The 18,522-nt window shown below is 34.5% G+C and overlaps 1 protein-coding gene across 3 annotated transcripts in view; it reads right to left on the bottom strand.

Annotated features, from left to right (window-relative positions):
- Positions 1–426: 426 nt before the first annotated feature.
- Positions 427–18,522, bottom strand: part of WASF1 (WASP family member 1) — a 66,579-nt gene continuing 48,483 nt past the window's right edge. For 2 of the 3 annotated variants that reach the window (XM_021693130.1, XM_021693129.1), the window contains 7 exons: positions 13,768–13,902; positions 9,215–9,368; positions 8,011–8,128; positions 6,313–6,485; positions 4,144–4,323; positions 2,413–3,041; positions 427–1,286 (listed from right to left, as the gene is read on the bottom strand). In XM_021693130.1, coding sequence (XP_021548805.1) covers positions 1,129–1,286; positions 2,413–3,041; positions 4,144–4,323; positions 6,313–6,485; positions 8,011–8,128; positions 9,215–9,368; positions 13,768–13,902 — 1,547 coding nt within the window. In that variant the 3' untranslated portion in view covers positions 427–1,128. The remainder of the gene's footprint in view (positions 1,287–2,412; positions 3,042–4,143; positions 4,324–6,312; positions 6,486–8,010; positions 8,129–9,214; positions 9,369–13,767; positions 13,903–18,522) is intronic. The other variant, XM_021693131.1, reaches the window with a different exon arrangement.

Here is an 18,522-nt window from a genome sequence, read left to right as displayed (position 1 = left end):
CTGCTGTCACTTTTACAGTCCAACTACAAAAACTTCACATTAAACAATCTAATATTAATGCTGCTTTCCCTCCATCCCTTAATCTGGACTGTGTAAACATTAACAACTCACTTTATCATTGCAAAATATAATTTCAAGAATGCTGTTAAACTGAAGTCAAGTTGTGTTGAAATTAGACAACACATTGAGATTTTAATTTAAGAGCATAAGGAGTTGAAAAATACTGATTTTTGTGACCTTAGGAAAAAATGATATAAAAGCTACCTTACATACCGGACAACATGAATCTGTATAATTAAGAGGAAATTATACAGCTTAAGTGGTTTTAACATTTTTTGCTTACTATCTATGTATTAAAAGCCTACCTTATATATATTTGATAAATTATCAGAAATAGTTTGATTCAAAGAGCAACACCCATGAACCTTTAAAATGAACCATTTATTAAGTCAGACTGTTAATTCTTAACAGTTAATGTAAGTTACATGTATGTTTATGTCAGAGTATTTCACATGGAAATTTTTTAAACTCTTATAGGCAAGCAAAATCGTACCACACAATATATAAGTGGGAAGGGGGTACTGCTAAACATTCAAATAAGGCAAGTATTTAAAAACGGTAAAACAATAATTAAAAAAAATTCAAGCATTCCTTTAAAAGAATTCAGTACTACTAGCTAAGGGTACTTTCTGAGTGTATTCATATAATCCAGGCAGTGTTTCTTCTTTTAAAACATCAGGAAATGGAATAAGGCTCATTAATAGATACAGCTGCCCTCAAGATTTCAATCTCAGTTGCTTTCTTTAAATTAAAATTCACAAAGTGCACAATTAAGATATATCAAAAAACTGAATCTGCTACTCTAACAACAGCTGTCCATGCTTAATACTTAGTGGTTTTTTGACCAAATTATCTTTTCAGGGAAAAATAAAAAAGATAAGCCACTGTAAAACATTTAGTTTGAAATGTATGCTATTATTTTTCTTAGAAATCAAAAATTATGGAGGATAAGGTTATTTATCATAAGGAAAAGAAAGCAAAACACTGGAATGACCAAACATTTTCAAAGAACAAGCACCACAAAGGACATTTGCATTCAGTTTTGTAATATTTATCAATGTATTTTTCTTACTCCAACCAATCTACTTCATCAAATTCTGAATCATCTTCTGAATCACTATATTCCACAGCAATACGGCGAGACAGGATGGTGGCAACATCATTTTCAATGCGTTCATGTTTAGCTTCCTGTTCACGCTGCTCTTCTACTTTGCGTAGCTGAATACCTGATACAGAAAAACCAAAGCATTCATTGTAAGCCAAAATACTAAATACTACATATTATTAATCTTTCTGGAATAAAATCAAATACATGTGAGAAATACTAATAGGAAAATGAAAAGCAAGATCTATTAAAAAGAATTTGAAGGGATCATATTTAGAATCATATTAATTTGGTCAATTAATTCTTTCATTATCTGTAAAACTAGCTGGTCAAACTTACCAGCTATCCCAGTGAATATCTAAAGTTTATTTAGCCATGATGGTCTACTGTGCCTCCCTACTCAGCAGCCCCCCTAAAAAGTTAACCAGTGGTCAAATGAACGTTGTTGAGTATATTTCCTGTGGCCTTATTCTCCCAAGGAATTGAGGGAAAGGCACTATTATTCATTCTACACTGTTGGTGCCTGGCTTAGAGTAGGTGCCTAGGAAATGCTGGCTGAATAAATGAATGAATATGAGAGGTCTTTCCCTTGTTACTGAGAGAGAAACGTTAATCCTATAAAGGCATCTGGTAGAGCAAGTGTCACTGATACACCAAATGGACAGCTTTAACACTGAAGAAAATACCATTTTTAAAGGAGTTAACATACATATTAAACATAATATAAAGGGTTTTAACTGAATTTTCTATAAGTCTGATACTTTTAATTTCTCATTTATTCAATAAACATTTTAAGAATCCCTACCAAAGTATGAAAATAAAATAATTAAATGTGATATATTTTCTGGAAAGTGATTTAAAATACACGTTGAACATAGCTTTTCTTTCTAAAAACCATTTGTGAGAGGCACCTGGGCGGCTCAGATGGTTGAGTGTCTGCCTTCAGCTCAGGTCATGATCCCAGGGTCCTGGGATCAAGCCCCACATTGGGCTCCTGGCTCGGCGGGAAGCCTGCTTCTCCCTCTCCCTCTGCCTCTCCCCCTGCTCATGCTCTCTCTCTCTCTGTATCTCTGTGTCTCAAATGAATAAAAAAAATCTTTTAAAAATAAAGAAAATAAAAAATAAAAACCAATTGTGGAAAAATACGATCTAAAATTTTGTAAGTGAAGAAAATGTTACTGTGTCAAATATTTAGAAAGTTTCTAATGCTACCATAGCAATGCTCTGAACGGCCATGAGGCAATTACCTTTTCGTATTGCTTCCAGAAGTACACTCCTGGCGTCACTGATTACAGGTAGAGTTGATGGATGACGCTTTGGCTCAGAAGCAGGTATAGCTTGCGATGGAGGAGATGGAGGCATTAATGGAACATGGGGACCTGGGGCAGTAGATGGAGCTGGATGGAGCCCAGAGGGAGGATGGGTAAGAGCTGCAGCTGTGACAGGGGATGGTGGCCGAATGCCAGGCGGAGGCAGAGGAGGCGGTGGTGGGGGTGGGGGCAGCCCCTGGACTTCACCCTGTGGGAGCGGATGAACTGGTACAGTCTCACACACTGGGGCAGCCCTAGCGACTGGAGGAGAGGGCTGTACTAGAGGGGGTGCGATTGGAGGAGGAGCTGGGTGCAGAACTCCAGGGGCAATCTGAAGAGGAGCTGGAGGTGGAGGTACTGCTGGAGCCTGCAAAGCAGTGGCTGGAGGTGGAGGCGGGGGAGGTACTGGTGGGGGAGGAGTCGAAGTCATTGAAGCTCGCAAGGAAGAAGCTGACAAGGCAGATGGAAGAGGTGGTGGAGGAGGTGGGGGTGTGGGGCTCACAAACACAGGTGTCCTGCCTGTAGCTGGTGACTGAGGGCGATTTTCCATTAAACCTGTAGCAGAACTGAAATGATAAAGAAATCCCAGCAAGTTATTAAAAGAGAAAGAACCAACCACAGGAAAGATACAACTGTCAGTCATTATAGCAGGGTAGATGCATTAACATGTTCCTAAAGAAATTAAAAATTCTTCAGTATTTAGGGTGAAGGGAAGATACCAACAAGAAAATGAAGAGGTGGTGCTTTCGTTTGTAACATTCTAAATGGTCTCATCCTTCCATGCACCTGTCATATACACTCAAGCATTTTATGCTTACTTTGATAAATAAAATGTTCAATTTTATGCTGTGGTAGGAGTCTTTATAATGACTCAACATTTATCATATTACAATATTTGTAGCAATACCTGTGGCCATTACAACGCTGCATTGATACTGAAGCTATTAAGACTCATCATATGTCATTTCAGTTAAATCAATAACAACTAATTACAAGCCACAAAAGGAAATTTATGGCTCTCTTCCTTCCTGAGGATGGAACATCAAATGACTCAGTGACAGAAGGCTGATTTTTTTAACTGAAAATTATAAAGCTGGTCTTTATTTACCTATTAAAAATTTTATAATCTTGATAACAATGGACAAAATTCAACTTCAAAATTGCTTTACTGAAAGATTACTGCCTTTTTTCTCTCAAATTCTCGGAGTATTCCCCATAATACCAAATTAACACTTAGAATCACACCTATGGTTCCCACTTCTTAGTCCCTTACCACAGTCCAGAAATTCTTAATTTTTATTAATATACTGCACATCATGTGCTTGATAAGAAAGCTATAATAAAATGAAACACACTTTAATCTTTAAAGTAAATTCTCATTCACTAAATTTTCCCCGAGAACGGGTCAGCTTTTATCAGAGGTGGTGAATGACGTCCCACAGGCCAAACCTGAACTGCTCTCTGTTTTTGTAAATAAGGTTTCGTTGAAACACAAACAGGCATTTATTTACGTGTAGTCTATGACTGTTTTCACGCAACAATGGCAGAGCTGAGTAGCTGTGACAGAGAACGTATGCCCACAAAGCCTAAAATATTTACTAACTGGTCCTTTCAAGAGAAAGGTTACCAACCCCAAGGAACAAATATCATGTGCCTGTCCCAACATACCTGATACAGGTCGGTATGGGTTTGGCATCCCCTGCTCCATGCATTGGTGGAGGTGGAGGAGGTTCGTGTGGTCTGACTAAGACCCTTTCCTCAGCTCTAGTCAGAAGCTCACTCATCTGACTAAATGGCAAGGCAGAAAGTGAGTAAGATCCATCCATATGGTCCACATATGTCTGAGGTCTAAAAAAAAATATAGTATCAGTGTATTTTTCTTGAATTACTGGTGGAGTAAAGTGTTCTACAGGAGATATTTAACATGTATCCTTTGAATGCCAATATTTTAACCACTACTAAGAAACTTCAGAAATTTATTACTGCTTTTAAAACAAAGAATGCTGCTCACAATGCAACCTACTAATAATACTAATCCAATTCACAAGGATAAAAAGTATTACATATAGAATCTTATAAACAAGAAAAGAAAATAATTAACTTTTGGCAAACTGTGTTCAAAGCTGTCTCTATTTCATTTTTTTCCTTTAAAACATGATGCCAATGACAAAAAGCTAGAATATGAAAACTGGAATTTTCTACCATTAGGATAGCTCGTTGCTCTCTTAAACCTGACTGACTTCCAAATGTCTTTATCGGTGAGAAAGGCCTCCATGATACTAGCACCACGGGGATGGCTAATTATATTGCTTCGTCTTTTTGGTGTTTTTTTAAGGTGGTAGGTACTCAGAAAATAACTGAGTAACAAAGCAACATGTGACTTAAGGTTTATAAATATTTACTGATTGTAGTGCATGCTGGGGACGAATGTTCACAAAGTAAGTTAGAAAATACAGCTGACTTTGAATACAGGTTTGAACTGAGCACCTCCACTTATATGAGGTTTTTTGTTTTACAGTACTGCACTGTAAATGTATTTTCTTAACATTTTTTCTGTGGCTTACTTTATTATAAAAGTACAATATATAATACACGTAACATACAAAATATGTGTTAAATGACTATTTATGCTCTCAGTAAGGCTTCCAGTCAACAGTTGTCTATTAGTAGTTAAGTTTTTGGGAAGTCAAAAGTTACATGTGGACTTCTGACTGCACAAGGGATTGGTACCCCTAACTCTCTCGTTGTTCAAGGATTAACTGTATTGTACTTATGTTACCGGGTAAGGTAATACCATAATTACTTAACAGTAGTAGAAAAAAATGTTTATCTATAGATTACTTTTTATTTATATTATTTTTTTTGAAGATTTTATTTATTTGACAGAGAGAGAGACAGTGGGAGAGGGAGAAGCAGGCTCTCCACCGAGCAGGGAGCCTGATGCGGGGCTCGATCCCAGGACCCTGGGATCATGACCTGAGCCGAAGGCAGATGCTTAACGACTGAGCCACCCAGGCGCCCCTATAGATTACTTTTTAAAATAAATCTCAATCCTTTTGGTCTTTTTCTTCCAGTAATGCATATAAATAGTATCTTACACATATATTACTCCTAAACCTGGCCAAGATATTAGCCTAATAATTTACATGTATTATTCCAAAGAAAACTTTAAGCTCTTTTCCATTCAAAAATCAGTAGCTATAATATATATAATAATAACTATACTCATTCAACTATACACAAATTCCTTTACAGAGAGATACTAATATAATGTTTAGTTAGGATAGCATGTTACTTAGATGGGGCCATGGCTACTGAGAAAGGAAAAAAGACCTATTCTATAGTTCTGCAAAAGGGGATGAGTAATTTTGTTTAAAAGTCCTGATGTAACTGAGGTGGGAGATATGGCATAGAAAGGGAGCCAGGAGAAAGAAAAAGGAACAAAATATTACCCTTTCTCAGCTCCTATTTTATATGTAGTGAATCAGTAATATTTCAAAAACAATCCAGACCCCATTCCTCTATTATGAAATTCTAGCAGACTCTGCCTGAGAGAGCATGGAGACTTCATATGAAAGCTAAAACAACCCTGAAGATCATCTATTCCAACCAGCTTTTTCTATAGATGACAAACTAAAATCCAGGTATGAAAATGACCGGCCCAAGATCAGACTTTAGTAGGCTCACAGTGGTCAGGGTTTCAAAATAATTTTTATAGCTAAAGCAGGGTCTGCTGGTTCAACAATTCAGGACCTAAGAATCAGAGGCATAGATATTAGAAACAGAGCCAGTATTTTATCATTAATTTTGTTAACAAACAAACAAAAGAAAAGAAACCTTGTTTCAAAATGAGAGGCTGGGCCATTAGCAACTTCAATATGCTTATGTAGGAGATCAGCATCATCTTCCGCCAGCTCCGGGCCTTGGGCCAGCTTCTGCCACTCTCTCCGCCTGTCATGAGGCGCTCTCGGCACTTTTTCTGGTTCATGAGGACGATCTAGATTTTTCTGCTATAACAGATGTATTAAAACAAAGCCAAATGCTGAAGGGCTAAGTTTTTAAAAAGATGTTATAACAATCAAAATAAAATTCTAACATTAATACTGAAAAAGACAATACCATCATAATACAGTTAAAGTAACACAGAGACAGTTCATTGGTACATTCAGAATTAAATCTTAGCTAGCTTGCTTCCAATCCCAGCTTCTTGTCATGTTTCTTTAACCTCTAATTTGAATTGATGCACCAGATAAAAATAGTATGCCTAAATAATAAAATTCGAGGTCAGAAAGTCCTTTTGGATGAAAAAAGATTCACCAATTCTGCTCCCACATCTATTAGTTTTTGCTATAATGAGTGAAATTTCTACCATTAATGGCACTAACTCTAACCAAAACCTGAAAATTTATTAAGGCTATATAATCTGGAAAGTGACCAATTAGCTAGCCAATACAATTATCCAATTAACCCATAACAACTGTGTCCCTCATCAGAAACAGGGTATTCAAAAAATAAAACACAAAATAATTCAAATTGTGGGAGAAAGCATAGAGAGGTCTAGAGTTGGTGTTAACAAAATCAAATGCCCAAAGGGGCCAAGCAGATCACATACATGAATGTGAAATGTTCATGTGAACATTGTGAAATGAATGAAGAAAGTCAGGTGTAAGATGGGGATTGTAATGAAAAAAAAAAAACAACAACAACAAAAAAAAACAGGCATGCCCATTCAAGGCTTTCCAGTTCAAGAATTTTAAAAAACCACTGTGTTTGTCAAACAAAACACTGACTGCAGGCATAATTTGAGCTTCCAGTCACCAGTTTGTAAACTCTGGCTAGAACGCTGGGATACTATCTAGTACAGAAAATAAAATGAAGGCATTATGAGGGAAAGGGAGGAGAGGAGAGATAGTTACAGGAGAAACAGAGGGATTTTGCCTCCTTCATAATTCTGCCTAAATCCCAATTTTGCTTCCTCTTTATTTCCAGTTATCATCAACATGGAATAAAGGAGATCCAAGTGAATTTTATTACAAAGTAGGAAATGGCAACACAGCAGACAGACAACAGGAATTTAGTGAGAATATAATCATCTTTCCAAAACATTTAGGATATGATCTGTGGTAAGAAAATATAAGTTAATCTACTTTGCCAATATCTGCACAATATTTCTTCATCCCTTCTTACCAGAATGCCCAGAATTCTCCTCTTCCCTGGTCCGCTTAATTCCTATTTGTTCTGCAATATTTATTATAAGCTTTGTTGAAAGTGTTTACCAACCCTGTCTTCTGGCTAAAGCAGGTGCAGTTTTGTGCTACCTAAACCCTCCATACATATCTCTGTTATGGCACTTATCATACCATATTATAATAATCTGATTGCTCACCTGTTCCCCCATTAGACTGTGATCTTCCTGTGTGGTTATAAAGACTTCAGTATAAAACTGTCAAGATACAAGCTTAATAAAGTTCCCTGTATGCAACAAAACACAAATACACCAAAACTAACTTCAATTTTTTGAATCTCTTGTAATACCTTCTGTTTCCTCTTTTCCTTCCTCTTATCCTCTGTATCTTGCAGCATTTTTTCTTTCCATAGATCAAAGAAATATGAAGGATTGGTATAAAACTTCAAACCTTCTTTACCATCATCTCTGAAATGTAAAATATCAAAACATGTATCAGTAAGACTTAGGCAATCAGCATAATTTTACTAAAATGTTTTTTTCTCTTACATTAATGAAATACAGCATGTGTAAAAATACTGACAAAATAAATTAGAATGCTGCATCAATAAAATATTTCTCACGAATCAAAAAACTAAGGACAATGGAAAAAAAAGGTGTTTTTCAGAGTTGGTGTTACTAATCTGAAGAACAGCTGGACAATTTTCATCCCTAACTTGTGCTGAATACCAACTTTTCTGAAAGTCCTTTGGGAAATTCCAATAGTTACAAAAGGTTCTGCCAAAGATAAAAGCCTGAAAAGACAATAATATCATTTAGAATAGAGAAATTACACAGGGTTTCTGCCAATACTCTAATTTACTTATTATCTCACCAAACCCCAAAAATATCCTTTAAAACTCATCCTGGTAATAACAGTTATTTTCATCCAATTGACGTGCATACTGACAAAACAGTTTCAGATAAATATCTGAATACCATTTTGTTCAGGATATGTGTTGTGTATCTTAAATTACCCATTTAACAAATCATGTGAAAGTACCCCCAAAGAAAGCCTGAGGAATTCCAGATTTTATTTTAAATGGTAAAAAACATTTTAAAAACAGATGCTACATATGCATTTTGTAAAAACTTGAATCCATATAGATCAAGAGTAGGCATGAGCAAGCAAAAATGGTATTTATTTTGTTAGCATGGTGGAATTTTGAGCTCTTCATTTGTTATTTTTCATCTGACCAACTATTACATTAAAAAGACAGTAACTCTTTGCCCCTTCATATTAATAAGTCTGCCACTGGCTTTGACTAATAATACTTCTTAAAACAACTCCCTTGAATAAGTCTTGTCTTCTGTATGCCAGAATCTTAGGAACACACCTAGTGAATAAAGCAAAAGTTTTCTAAATGTGGTGGATGAGGACGGTTCTCTGTGTTGGTGAAAAGCCCAGTGATGTAAAAAATGTTTGGGGATTTAGCATTTAAAGGTAGACTGCTACTGATTTGGACTGAAATTCTGCAATAAAAAGCCAGCCTGCATATCTAGTAGCCCACTGACCTATAAGGAGTGAGTATATTGAGCGGTGGAGGTTGTTCACAAACATCATATGTCTCCTGTAATGGAATAGGCAAAGTCTTGCGGTCGAAAAGCTGCTGATCTTGAATTGTAGAACTTCGGAAAGCTTTCCTCATTGTTATATCTTGCAAAGACACTAAAACAAAAATCAAAAATGTATTTTATTTATTTTACTAAGTGGATTTAACACAAATACAAATTCACACACTGTATTTGTTTAAGAGTCAGCACAGCTCAGGAAGTTGTGACTGTAGAGACTTGTTAATCAGGAACCACATTTTAAATGTTCTATCATTGTATCCCAATATCATTCCAACCAGGTAAATTTGAAGGCACCTTTGATTTCTAAGGCTCAGAAGGCTCTAATGATACCTGAAGCATTATCTACATTTCCCATCAAATATCTTTTTCCTACTTGCCATCCCCAGCCCCCACGAGCCCACATTTTTCTTCTTCCTTTTTTTAAATAATCTTTTTTTCCCATTTCCCTTTGTTACTTTTATTTAGCTTATATCAACAACACTGAAGGAATTACTTAGTCTTCAGTGGCATTCTGGTCTAAACATATTGTTGACCTCTATGCTATCTAGACTATAAATATTATACATATGCTTTAAACTTAAAACAAACTTTGCCACAAAGAAAATATTTTCAAGTACCGGGGAATCTATATCATCATCTATTTCACTTATGTTTTATCTTATACTACAAGGATCTCTACTTAGCTATAAGCTCCTGAAGACTGACACTGTCTTGCACATTAGTATCTCCAGTAACCAGCAGAGCTCCATCACATACATGATAATCTAAAATAACTTCATTTACTCATTTTCTTTTGGACTATGCAGCATGTTAAAATAAGAAATGTAACCAATTAGTACGTTCTTAACTCTTAGATTGACTTTTTGATATTAAAAAAGTAGGTGATTTCTAACATATTTAATATGGCTTTAAGTATGTAGATAAATGCTTTATACCAGAGCAAGGCCAGTACTACACAATTCTAAAATTATTCTTCTCCCTAAAATAGTATCTCTATCATCCTCACAAGTAAAATTCACTCAGCAAGAACGCTTGGATCTAGGAATAGTTGGAGCAATGTGGCTCTGCAATGGCCACACCAGGACTGTCTTCCTAGTATTCCACTGCTGCATGATTTCTAACACACTCAAAAACACCAAAGGAAAATTCAGAGAAGGAAAAAAGTTTTTTCTCATTATCGCTAAAGAATGATATAAGAGATATTTAATGAGTATGGACTATATGTGCTAAATATTCTCACTAATTTTTATTTTACTTAATCTTTGCAATAATTCAATCAGAAGAGAAATTATTATTCCACTTCAAACATAAGAAAACCAAGACTAGGAAACATTACATAACTGGCCCAAGGCAAAATGGTTAATAAGCACTGGAGCCAGAACAGAAAACCCAGATCTGTCTGCTTCTGAGACTGATCCTTTAGCCCTAACACCACACACTGTCCTCTGGCTCCTGTCAGATGTGGCCTCTGTTTTCTATAATCAAAATGGATCAATTTTTGCCACTCCCCAACCCCACTTATTTACCAGAAGTATATAACCAGGATGGAACCTAGTGTTTAATCTCTCAAAACTTTCTTAGTCAAGGATGTAAAGAATGTATAAAGTAATAAGCACTTTTTTAAAAAAAGATTTATTTGAGAGAGAGAGAGTGAGTGGGGAGGGGGCAGAGGAAGAGGGAGAGAGAAACTCTAAGACTCCGCACTGAGGGTGGAGCCCAACATGGGGCTTGATCTCATGACCCTGAGACTATGACCTGAGCCGAAACCAAGAGTCCTACGCTTGACCAACTGAGCCACGCAGGTGCCCCATTAATTAGCAATTTTCCATCTTTAGTCGGTCTCATTTACCATTTGTCTTAACAGGCTACCATGACAAAAGCCCGTCCAGTTGCCAACGACATCTGATATTTAAATAGTACTAGGTAACACAGAAAGTCAACAAAATATTAGTAAACATAATTAAATATAATTATATAGGTCTTTGTTTAAAAACTCATTTTTTACACATTTTCTAAATCATAGTCATAGTTCTCACCATTACTTAAATTATTTAATAGTAATTTAGAAAACAAAAATACTGATATTACACTCCATAATTTAGTATTGTCTTCATAATGTTATTTCATGTGAACTGAATTTAAAAATCTAGGTCAAATAATTTTGAAAATTTCTTCTTTCCAACAACCCCAAAATGATGTCATACTAAGTAATTCATCTTTTAGATTCTGAATCCTTCTCCAATGCTCCCCATAATTTTAAAGGAAACTATGAAAAACTGTGACAGTTACTGGCACATTAAAATTTTCTTAAACACTTAAACATATCGTTTAAGTTACTTAACTTTTATGTGCATTTTTGTTTTTAATTTTAATTGGAGTACTAAGATATTTGTTAAAATTTAACAGTATTTTGAAACTAAGTGTTAATTTTTATTTCTGTTACATATAGGAACTACCTCTGTATTTCTATATTATTAGATGGCATATATTTATAACTTAAATGTTTAACTTTAAAAAATTTGGAGGTAAATTATATATTTGAAAATATGGTCATAAAGTATTTTTTCACTAGTAGCAATTATTTCGAGAATTTCATGAAGTATAATTAATATACATGTACATGCTTCAAAAGATATCACTAAGAAAAATCACCCATAGAATGGGATGTAAATCATATATCTGATAAGAGACTTGGATCAAGAATATATACAGAATTCTTATAACTCAAGAAAAAGAAAAACATTCCAACTTAAAAATGGGAAAAGGACCTCCAAAGAAGGTACACATCTGATAAGTCACTTAAACCCGATTTTAAATCCTAGCTTTACCACTTGGTGCTGGATCACTTATCTCTAAATGGTTACAAGCCATGAGAAAAAGCTCAACATCATTAGTCTTCAGGGAAATGCAAATACATTCTACAACATGAACCAATAATGAAAACATTAGGCTAAATGAAAGAAGTCAATCACTAAAGGCCACATATTGTATGATTCCATTCATAAGAAATGTCCAGAATAGGTAAAACCATAGGGACTGAAAGTAGATTAGTGATTGCTAGAGGCTGGGAGAAAGGAAAAATAGGGAGCGACTGCTAATGGGTATATGGTTTCTTTTTTGAGTGATGAAAATGTGATTATGCCGATAGTTGCATAACTCTGTGAATATACTAAGAACCACTGAACTGTACACTTTAACTTTAGACAGGTTAATTGTAGGGTGTATGAAATATATCTCAATAATGCTGTTTAAGAAGAAAAACTACTGTTTTGATTTTTCACATCCAGATCTGAGTTTATCACTTTGGAATCAGTAGAAACTTAACATGTCTACTTTTTAAGCTTTAAATTAGGTTATATCAAAAGAAGTTGGTTCAGTCATGAAGATATTTATCATTACATTCTATTTTTTGCTTTTCCCAGTGATATCTTCTATTATTTTCATTCAAGTTTAGGTCTATTATAAAACTTGCACTTATACTAAAAAAGTTATTCAACAAAAAAATATTTTGAAGAAAGGGTTATAAGAGACATACATTAAGTAATTCTCTAGGGAAAATAAGTGGAAATTATGTTCTGAATAGTTCCATTTCTTTTTGTGTAAGAAAAAAAAAAAACACCCAAAAAACCAAAAAGAGGAATTTGAGACACAACAGCATTTAATGTATTCTATCAAAGTATAAAATGTTGTTTTAGCACTAAAGTTTCTACCATTATTTCAGATTGCAATATATTGTTTTCTACATGATATCCCTGGTTTAATACTCAGTATAGAACACTTTTGTCCTATATACAGGCAATTTGGGTATTTTGGGAAATGGTCATTTAAAGTGGGGAGTAACATTCAAATAATTCGTTCAGAATTTAGCAATTTAACAATATGCACACACAAAAGAATATTAAAAGGAATTATATTCTTACAGAATAAAACCTAAAGATTTCAAGTAATTTTCAAACAATTTTTATTTCTAGGACAAAAGTATACAAATAAATTATAAAGGAGAAAAGAAAAAAAGAATGGAGAAAAAGTCTGGCTAAAGTTTTTTTTTTTTATGTCAGGGGTGCCTGAATGTCTCAGTCGGTTAAGTGTCCAAATCTTGATTTCGGCTCAGGTCATGATCTCAGGGTCATGAGACAGAGTTCCATATCCTGTGGAGTGTGCTTGAGATTCTCTCTCCCTCTTCCCCCCCATGCTCGCTTTCTCTCTCTCTAAAATAAGTAAATAAAATCTTCAAAAAAATTTTATGTCAAAAAATTAAAAGCTACTTAATATACAAAAAGAAGAAGCAAAAAAGAAAAAGACAATAGAAAAGCCAGGAGCCATATTAATGATATTTTTAGATAATTCACTGATTTATTACAACATGTACATCAAAGGCCATGGGTAAAAAAGACTTGTAATAAACTGTGTTTAGTATACTTTTCTTAAATACATTGCTCATCTCCCCAAACCTAAGATATATGTGAAAGAACATATAATATGAATAAACTTACATTCTTCTTCTTTAGGGTCAAGCTGTGTAACACTAACAGATAAACGGTCCACACGTTCTTGCAATGAGTTAACTCTGAAGGAAAAACTATGTGCTTCATTGAACAATTCTCCAAATATATCTTCAGCATATTTGCCTACGCAAAAATGAAACATATACCATAAAATTTAATGTGATGAGAGATAAATATCACACAATTTAACATTTTAAAAGTGCTGTCCTAATGAATTTGGCATTTATTTGGAACTAGTTTATACTTTAAATCCTACAGTAACCAAAGTGAGACAGAGTGGGAAAACAACAAAAACCCTGGGAAATCTGGTTTTAAATACTAGCTCTACCACTTCCTGCACCACTTCTTGTGCCTAAAATGCAAATACTCTACCTGCTTTATCCATACCTGCCCAGTTGTTAAAGTTAGAGAACATTATGATGTAAAATAAAAGTACATACAAATAATACCTCTTTTAAATCAGCATTCATAAATACACTCTACACTAGAACTGATTTTCAGGCCAAATGGCAAGATCTAAGAGTCTTCATAAGACCAACAGAAGACCAAAACACAGATTCTGAAAATTTATGAGATATTTTATATTTTCTTGTTCTATTTTCCTAAAAAAACCATCATAAATCTAAAATCACAGTATTTTCTCTAGTCATATAAATTTCTATTACTGAAAAGAATAAGCAAAAATAATCCTAAAGGAGAAAAAAGGAGGAAAAAAAAATAGAAATTTCTATCTAGTAAGTAAGCCAGGGAGAAGTTTAGGTAACCTACAATGAAAACATTATTCAAGTGTATTTAGAACATATAAAGTAATGCATACTTACAATATAAAGGTGAGTCAATTATTATGTGCACCTTTGAATAAAAAAAAAATTGATGGTCTTCCTAAATTAAGACATTTTAGACCCAAAGATACTGTGTAGGTTAAATCTAGCTTAACAGTAAGATCTATTGAGACAGTTCCTGAGACAGAGATAATAAATATTTATTAAATGAATTCATTAATCTCACTAGTTTATATTTGAATAATACTGCATTTTTTCAAGGTACTTCAATAAATTATCAGTTAAATCAACAAGTATTTAATGAGGGCTCGCCCTGTGCCAGGCAGGTGGATGACCTTCTGAAGGCACCAAAAAGTAAAACATAAAATTCCTGTCCTAGAAGATTCTATAATCTTTAAGAAAAAAAATCAGAACTTTAAAGTCTCTATAATAAATTAAGAACTTTAATGTCTACAAAAATATAATAAAAAAGAATCATTTTGTATATATTCATTTACTCACATATATCTTTAAACCAAATTGACTGAAAAGGTCTCATGTGCCAGACATTGTACCAGACCCTGGGTATATAAAAATGATGGAAGAAGGTCTCTGCCATTGATGAGTTTTGAACAGAGGGAGAAACAGACATCTAAACAAATACGAAAAGCAATTTAATAAATAAGTCCAAATCTTTATTCCATTCACTTTGAGGCCTTGGTATCAATTTCCTCACCTGTAAAATAGGGATAAAAATATCTGCTTCAAAAAGAATTTATAAGAAAAGGAGACAGTGAGCAAAGAACCTGGCAGAGTTCCACATACAGGGCAGGAGGTCAGCAATAGACATCCCTTACTATAATTTAAGGTAAAAGCCACAGAACATAGAGAAAAAAGCACCTAAATTTTGGGTGTAGGATGGTGTCTGAGACACTTTCAGAACAGTTTCTCTGGCAGATAAGGAAAGCACCCCAAGTCCCAAGTGTAAGAAAAGGCAGTATAAAGTTACTCATTTACTCAACTGATGTTAGGGATACAAATGCTAGGAATACAGAGATAGAAGAGACAATTTCTTCCTTAAAAGAGCTTAGTTTAACATAGGGATCCTTAATTTATAAGCTGTAAACCAATGGAAAATTATTCACAGGTTTTTAAATGTTTTTTTCCGGAGGGACCACAGTTTCTCAAAAGATTTTTAAAAAAGAGTCTATGTTCCCCACACTACAGGTTTAAGTACTAAAGTACTTCAGTGGATAAAATAAACATCCCTTCTGTTCTCTTTTCATATCCCTTCTTAATTTCCAAATTTACCTCCTCTTTCTCTTTGAGGTAAAAGGAATAAAGTTTGTAATGTAAAATTGATTGGGCATGTATCTGAATTTGAATTAACCTTAGAAGTATTATACTTCTTACCCTTCAAGAACCTACTTGTTCTCCTTACTATCTTACCATCTATGATGTTTAAAATCTAAATCAAAATCCTCTCAACTAACATTCTATGTTTTCCAAAATCAGGGTCTGCCACATTATCCAGTATCATCTGTGCCTTTAATCCCCCTTACGTATTTATTTTTGCCTCTATTCATTTGCCTATTCTTGCAAGCTAAAAATGCCTCCCTTCCTCTTTCCTCTCCATTTTCCAAATTCTTTGGTTTCTTAAAGGCCCAATTCAATTCACATTTCATTCAGCAAGACTCCTATAATGACTGCACCTTATTTTTATCTCTTTTCTCAGTTCCTGTAATCTAAAACTCATGATTTTAATTATATACATGATCACACTGTTCAGAATAGTTTCAGTATTAATCATATTCGACTCTTCAATTCAAAAGGGGTTTACTCTTTTCAGACAAGAACCACGTAGCTTTATCATACAGCAAAGTGTTCAGTGTTATCTGTTTATTGTCTATGTTTCCAATTAGTCTTATCAGGCCAATCTATTTATCCTCCCTCCTACCTTGCTATCATCTATCCGTCAAATTTAGGCTCTACCAGCTCATCTTGGTAGCATGAACTGACTGTATTCAACAGAAGGATGGCCTTGGGAAAAGAGAATGGCAAAAGATCCCTCAGGTAATTAGAGACTCAATGGTCATTAAAGAAGACAACAATAAAACGGGAAAGAATTCTGGTATAAAAGAAGAAATTTATAGAAAGTGAATTCTATGTTTTCAGTTATTATCTATTATAAAAGAGAATTGTGCCCTACTAGGAAAAACATTTTTGTAAGGAAGAAGACAGGAGGCTGTCCCCTAAGACAAGAGGATGTCCCCTGCAATTGACCTTTATTTCGGTGTTCTCTTAACACTTTTGGTGTTAACGATAGTAACAAAGTCAACATCTCAATTACCTAGAACCATTTTGGATAGCCAAGTTTACTCAGTAATTCACAGATTATTTAATGCATTAATTATTTTAACTACTTTGGATGAAAACTGATGTAAAATCTATATTAAGCTTCTCCGTCTTAAGTAGAAATACAAAATTAAACATAATTTAATCTTTTCTTGAGGACTCAGTAATGAGTTGATTATGAAATCAAAATGTTCTATGTGAGAAAGCAGCCTTGAAATGTGTAAGAATATCTGCTTTTACATGAAATGGCCTCTATCCCGTTTTTATATTGCTTCTCCCCTTATGTCTCTTCTTCCTTTGCTGTAAACTACTTCTTTTGACTGGCTTAGGTAACACCTGCTTCTATTTTTATCTCCCCTATACCTTCCTCTTTTAATGTTATGAAGCATAAATGTTTGGAAATCAGATCATCAAACCTGTATGAAATATCAAAGTAAAAGTAAATGACTCAGAGAGGAATCAATTGGCTATTTTATGTACATAGATTTTAGTGCATGGGCTTGTTTATTCTGGCTAGCTAGGGGCATTTTAAATGTAATTCTGGATTTCCAACTATATCAGTGGGAAAACTGCCAGAGTTTAATTCCAGGGCAGTAAACTATTGTTACACCTTGCTACAATATTTATGGGTTTTCCTTTGTTTTTGAATCTCTACAAACTGCTTAGAAAATGTCTACAATAGTTTCGGATTCCAAATCTGAAGCACCAGTTATATTTTTACAAGGTATTTCTATTTTGAGAGTTTGGCTACAACATGACCATGTGCTTGCTGATAGATGTTACTTACAGGGATTATACCAGACTTGAACATTCCTTAAGTTTCCATCTTTAGGTTATATTAAAAAATGGGTTAGTACAGCAAATTAACACTCTTAATTGTTATATTAGCTCTAAATTCTACATTGGGAATATACCTAAAACAACATGCCTGTATTAGATCCAAAATTCACTTTAAGAAATATTTTAACTTGGGGCGCCTGGGTGGCTCAGTCGTTAAGCGTCTGCCTTCGGCTCGGGTCATGTTCCCAGGGTCCTGGGATTGAGCCCTGCATCGGGCTCCCTGCTTGGTGGGAAGCCTGCTTCTCCCTCTCCCAATCCCCTTGCTTGTGTTCCCTCTCTCGCTTTGTCTCTGTCAGATAAATAAAATCTTAAAAAAAAAAAAATTTTAACTATATTGTCATTTCTATGCTCTTAATATGTATTTCAATATTAACTGATGTACTCATGTACATGTAGTAATACAAATTTTACTTTATTTTTATTTTTTTAGAAGATTTTATTTATTTATTTATTTGACAGAGATAGAGACAGCAAGAGAGGGAACACAAGCAGGGGGAAGTGGGAGAGGGAGAAGCAGGCCTCCTGCCGAGCAGGGAGCCCGATGCAGGGCTCCATCCTATGACCGGAGCCGAAGGCAGACGCTTAATGACTGAGCCCCCCAGGCGCCCCGTAATACAAATTTTATACAAAGTCATGTTAGATTCAATTAGTGCTAGGTCACAAAAAAGGTCAGCAAATGTCTTTAAAAATATTGTTAATTATATACTAATTTGATATCTAGGACTCTTCTTTTGACTTGTCTCAAAAGTATATTCTACACTGACTTTCCCAAGAAAAAAACAGGTAA

Source organism: Neomonachus schauinslandi, chromosome 8 (assembly GCF_002201575.2).
Source record: "Neomonachus schauinslandi chromosome 8, ASM220157v2, whole genome shotgun sequence".
Classification (NCBI taxonomy): Eukaryota; Metazoa; Chordata; class Mammalia; order Carnivora; family Phocidae; genus Neomonachus; species Neomonachus schauinslandi.
The sequence above is the reverse complement of the archived record's forward strand: the minus strand, read 5'-3'. Positions and strand labels throughout refer to the sequence as shown.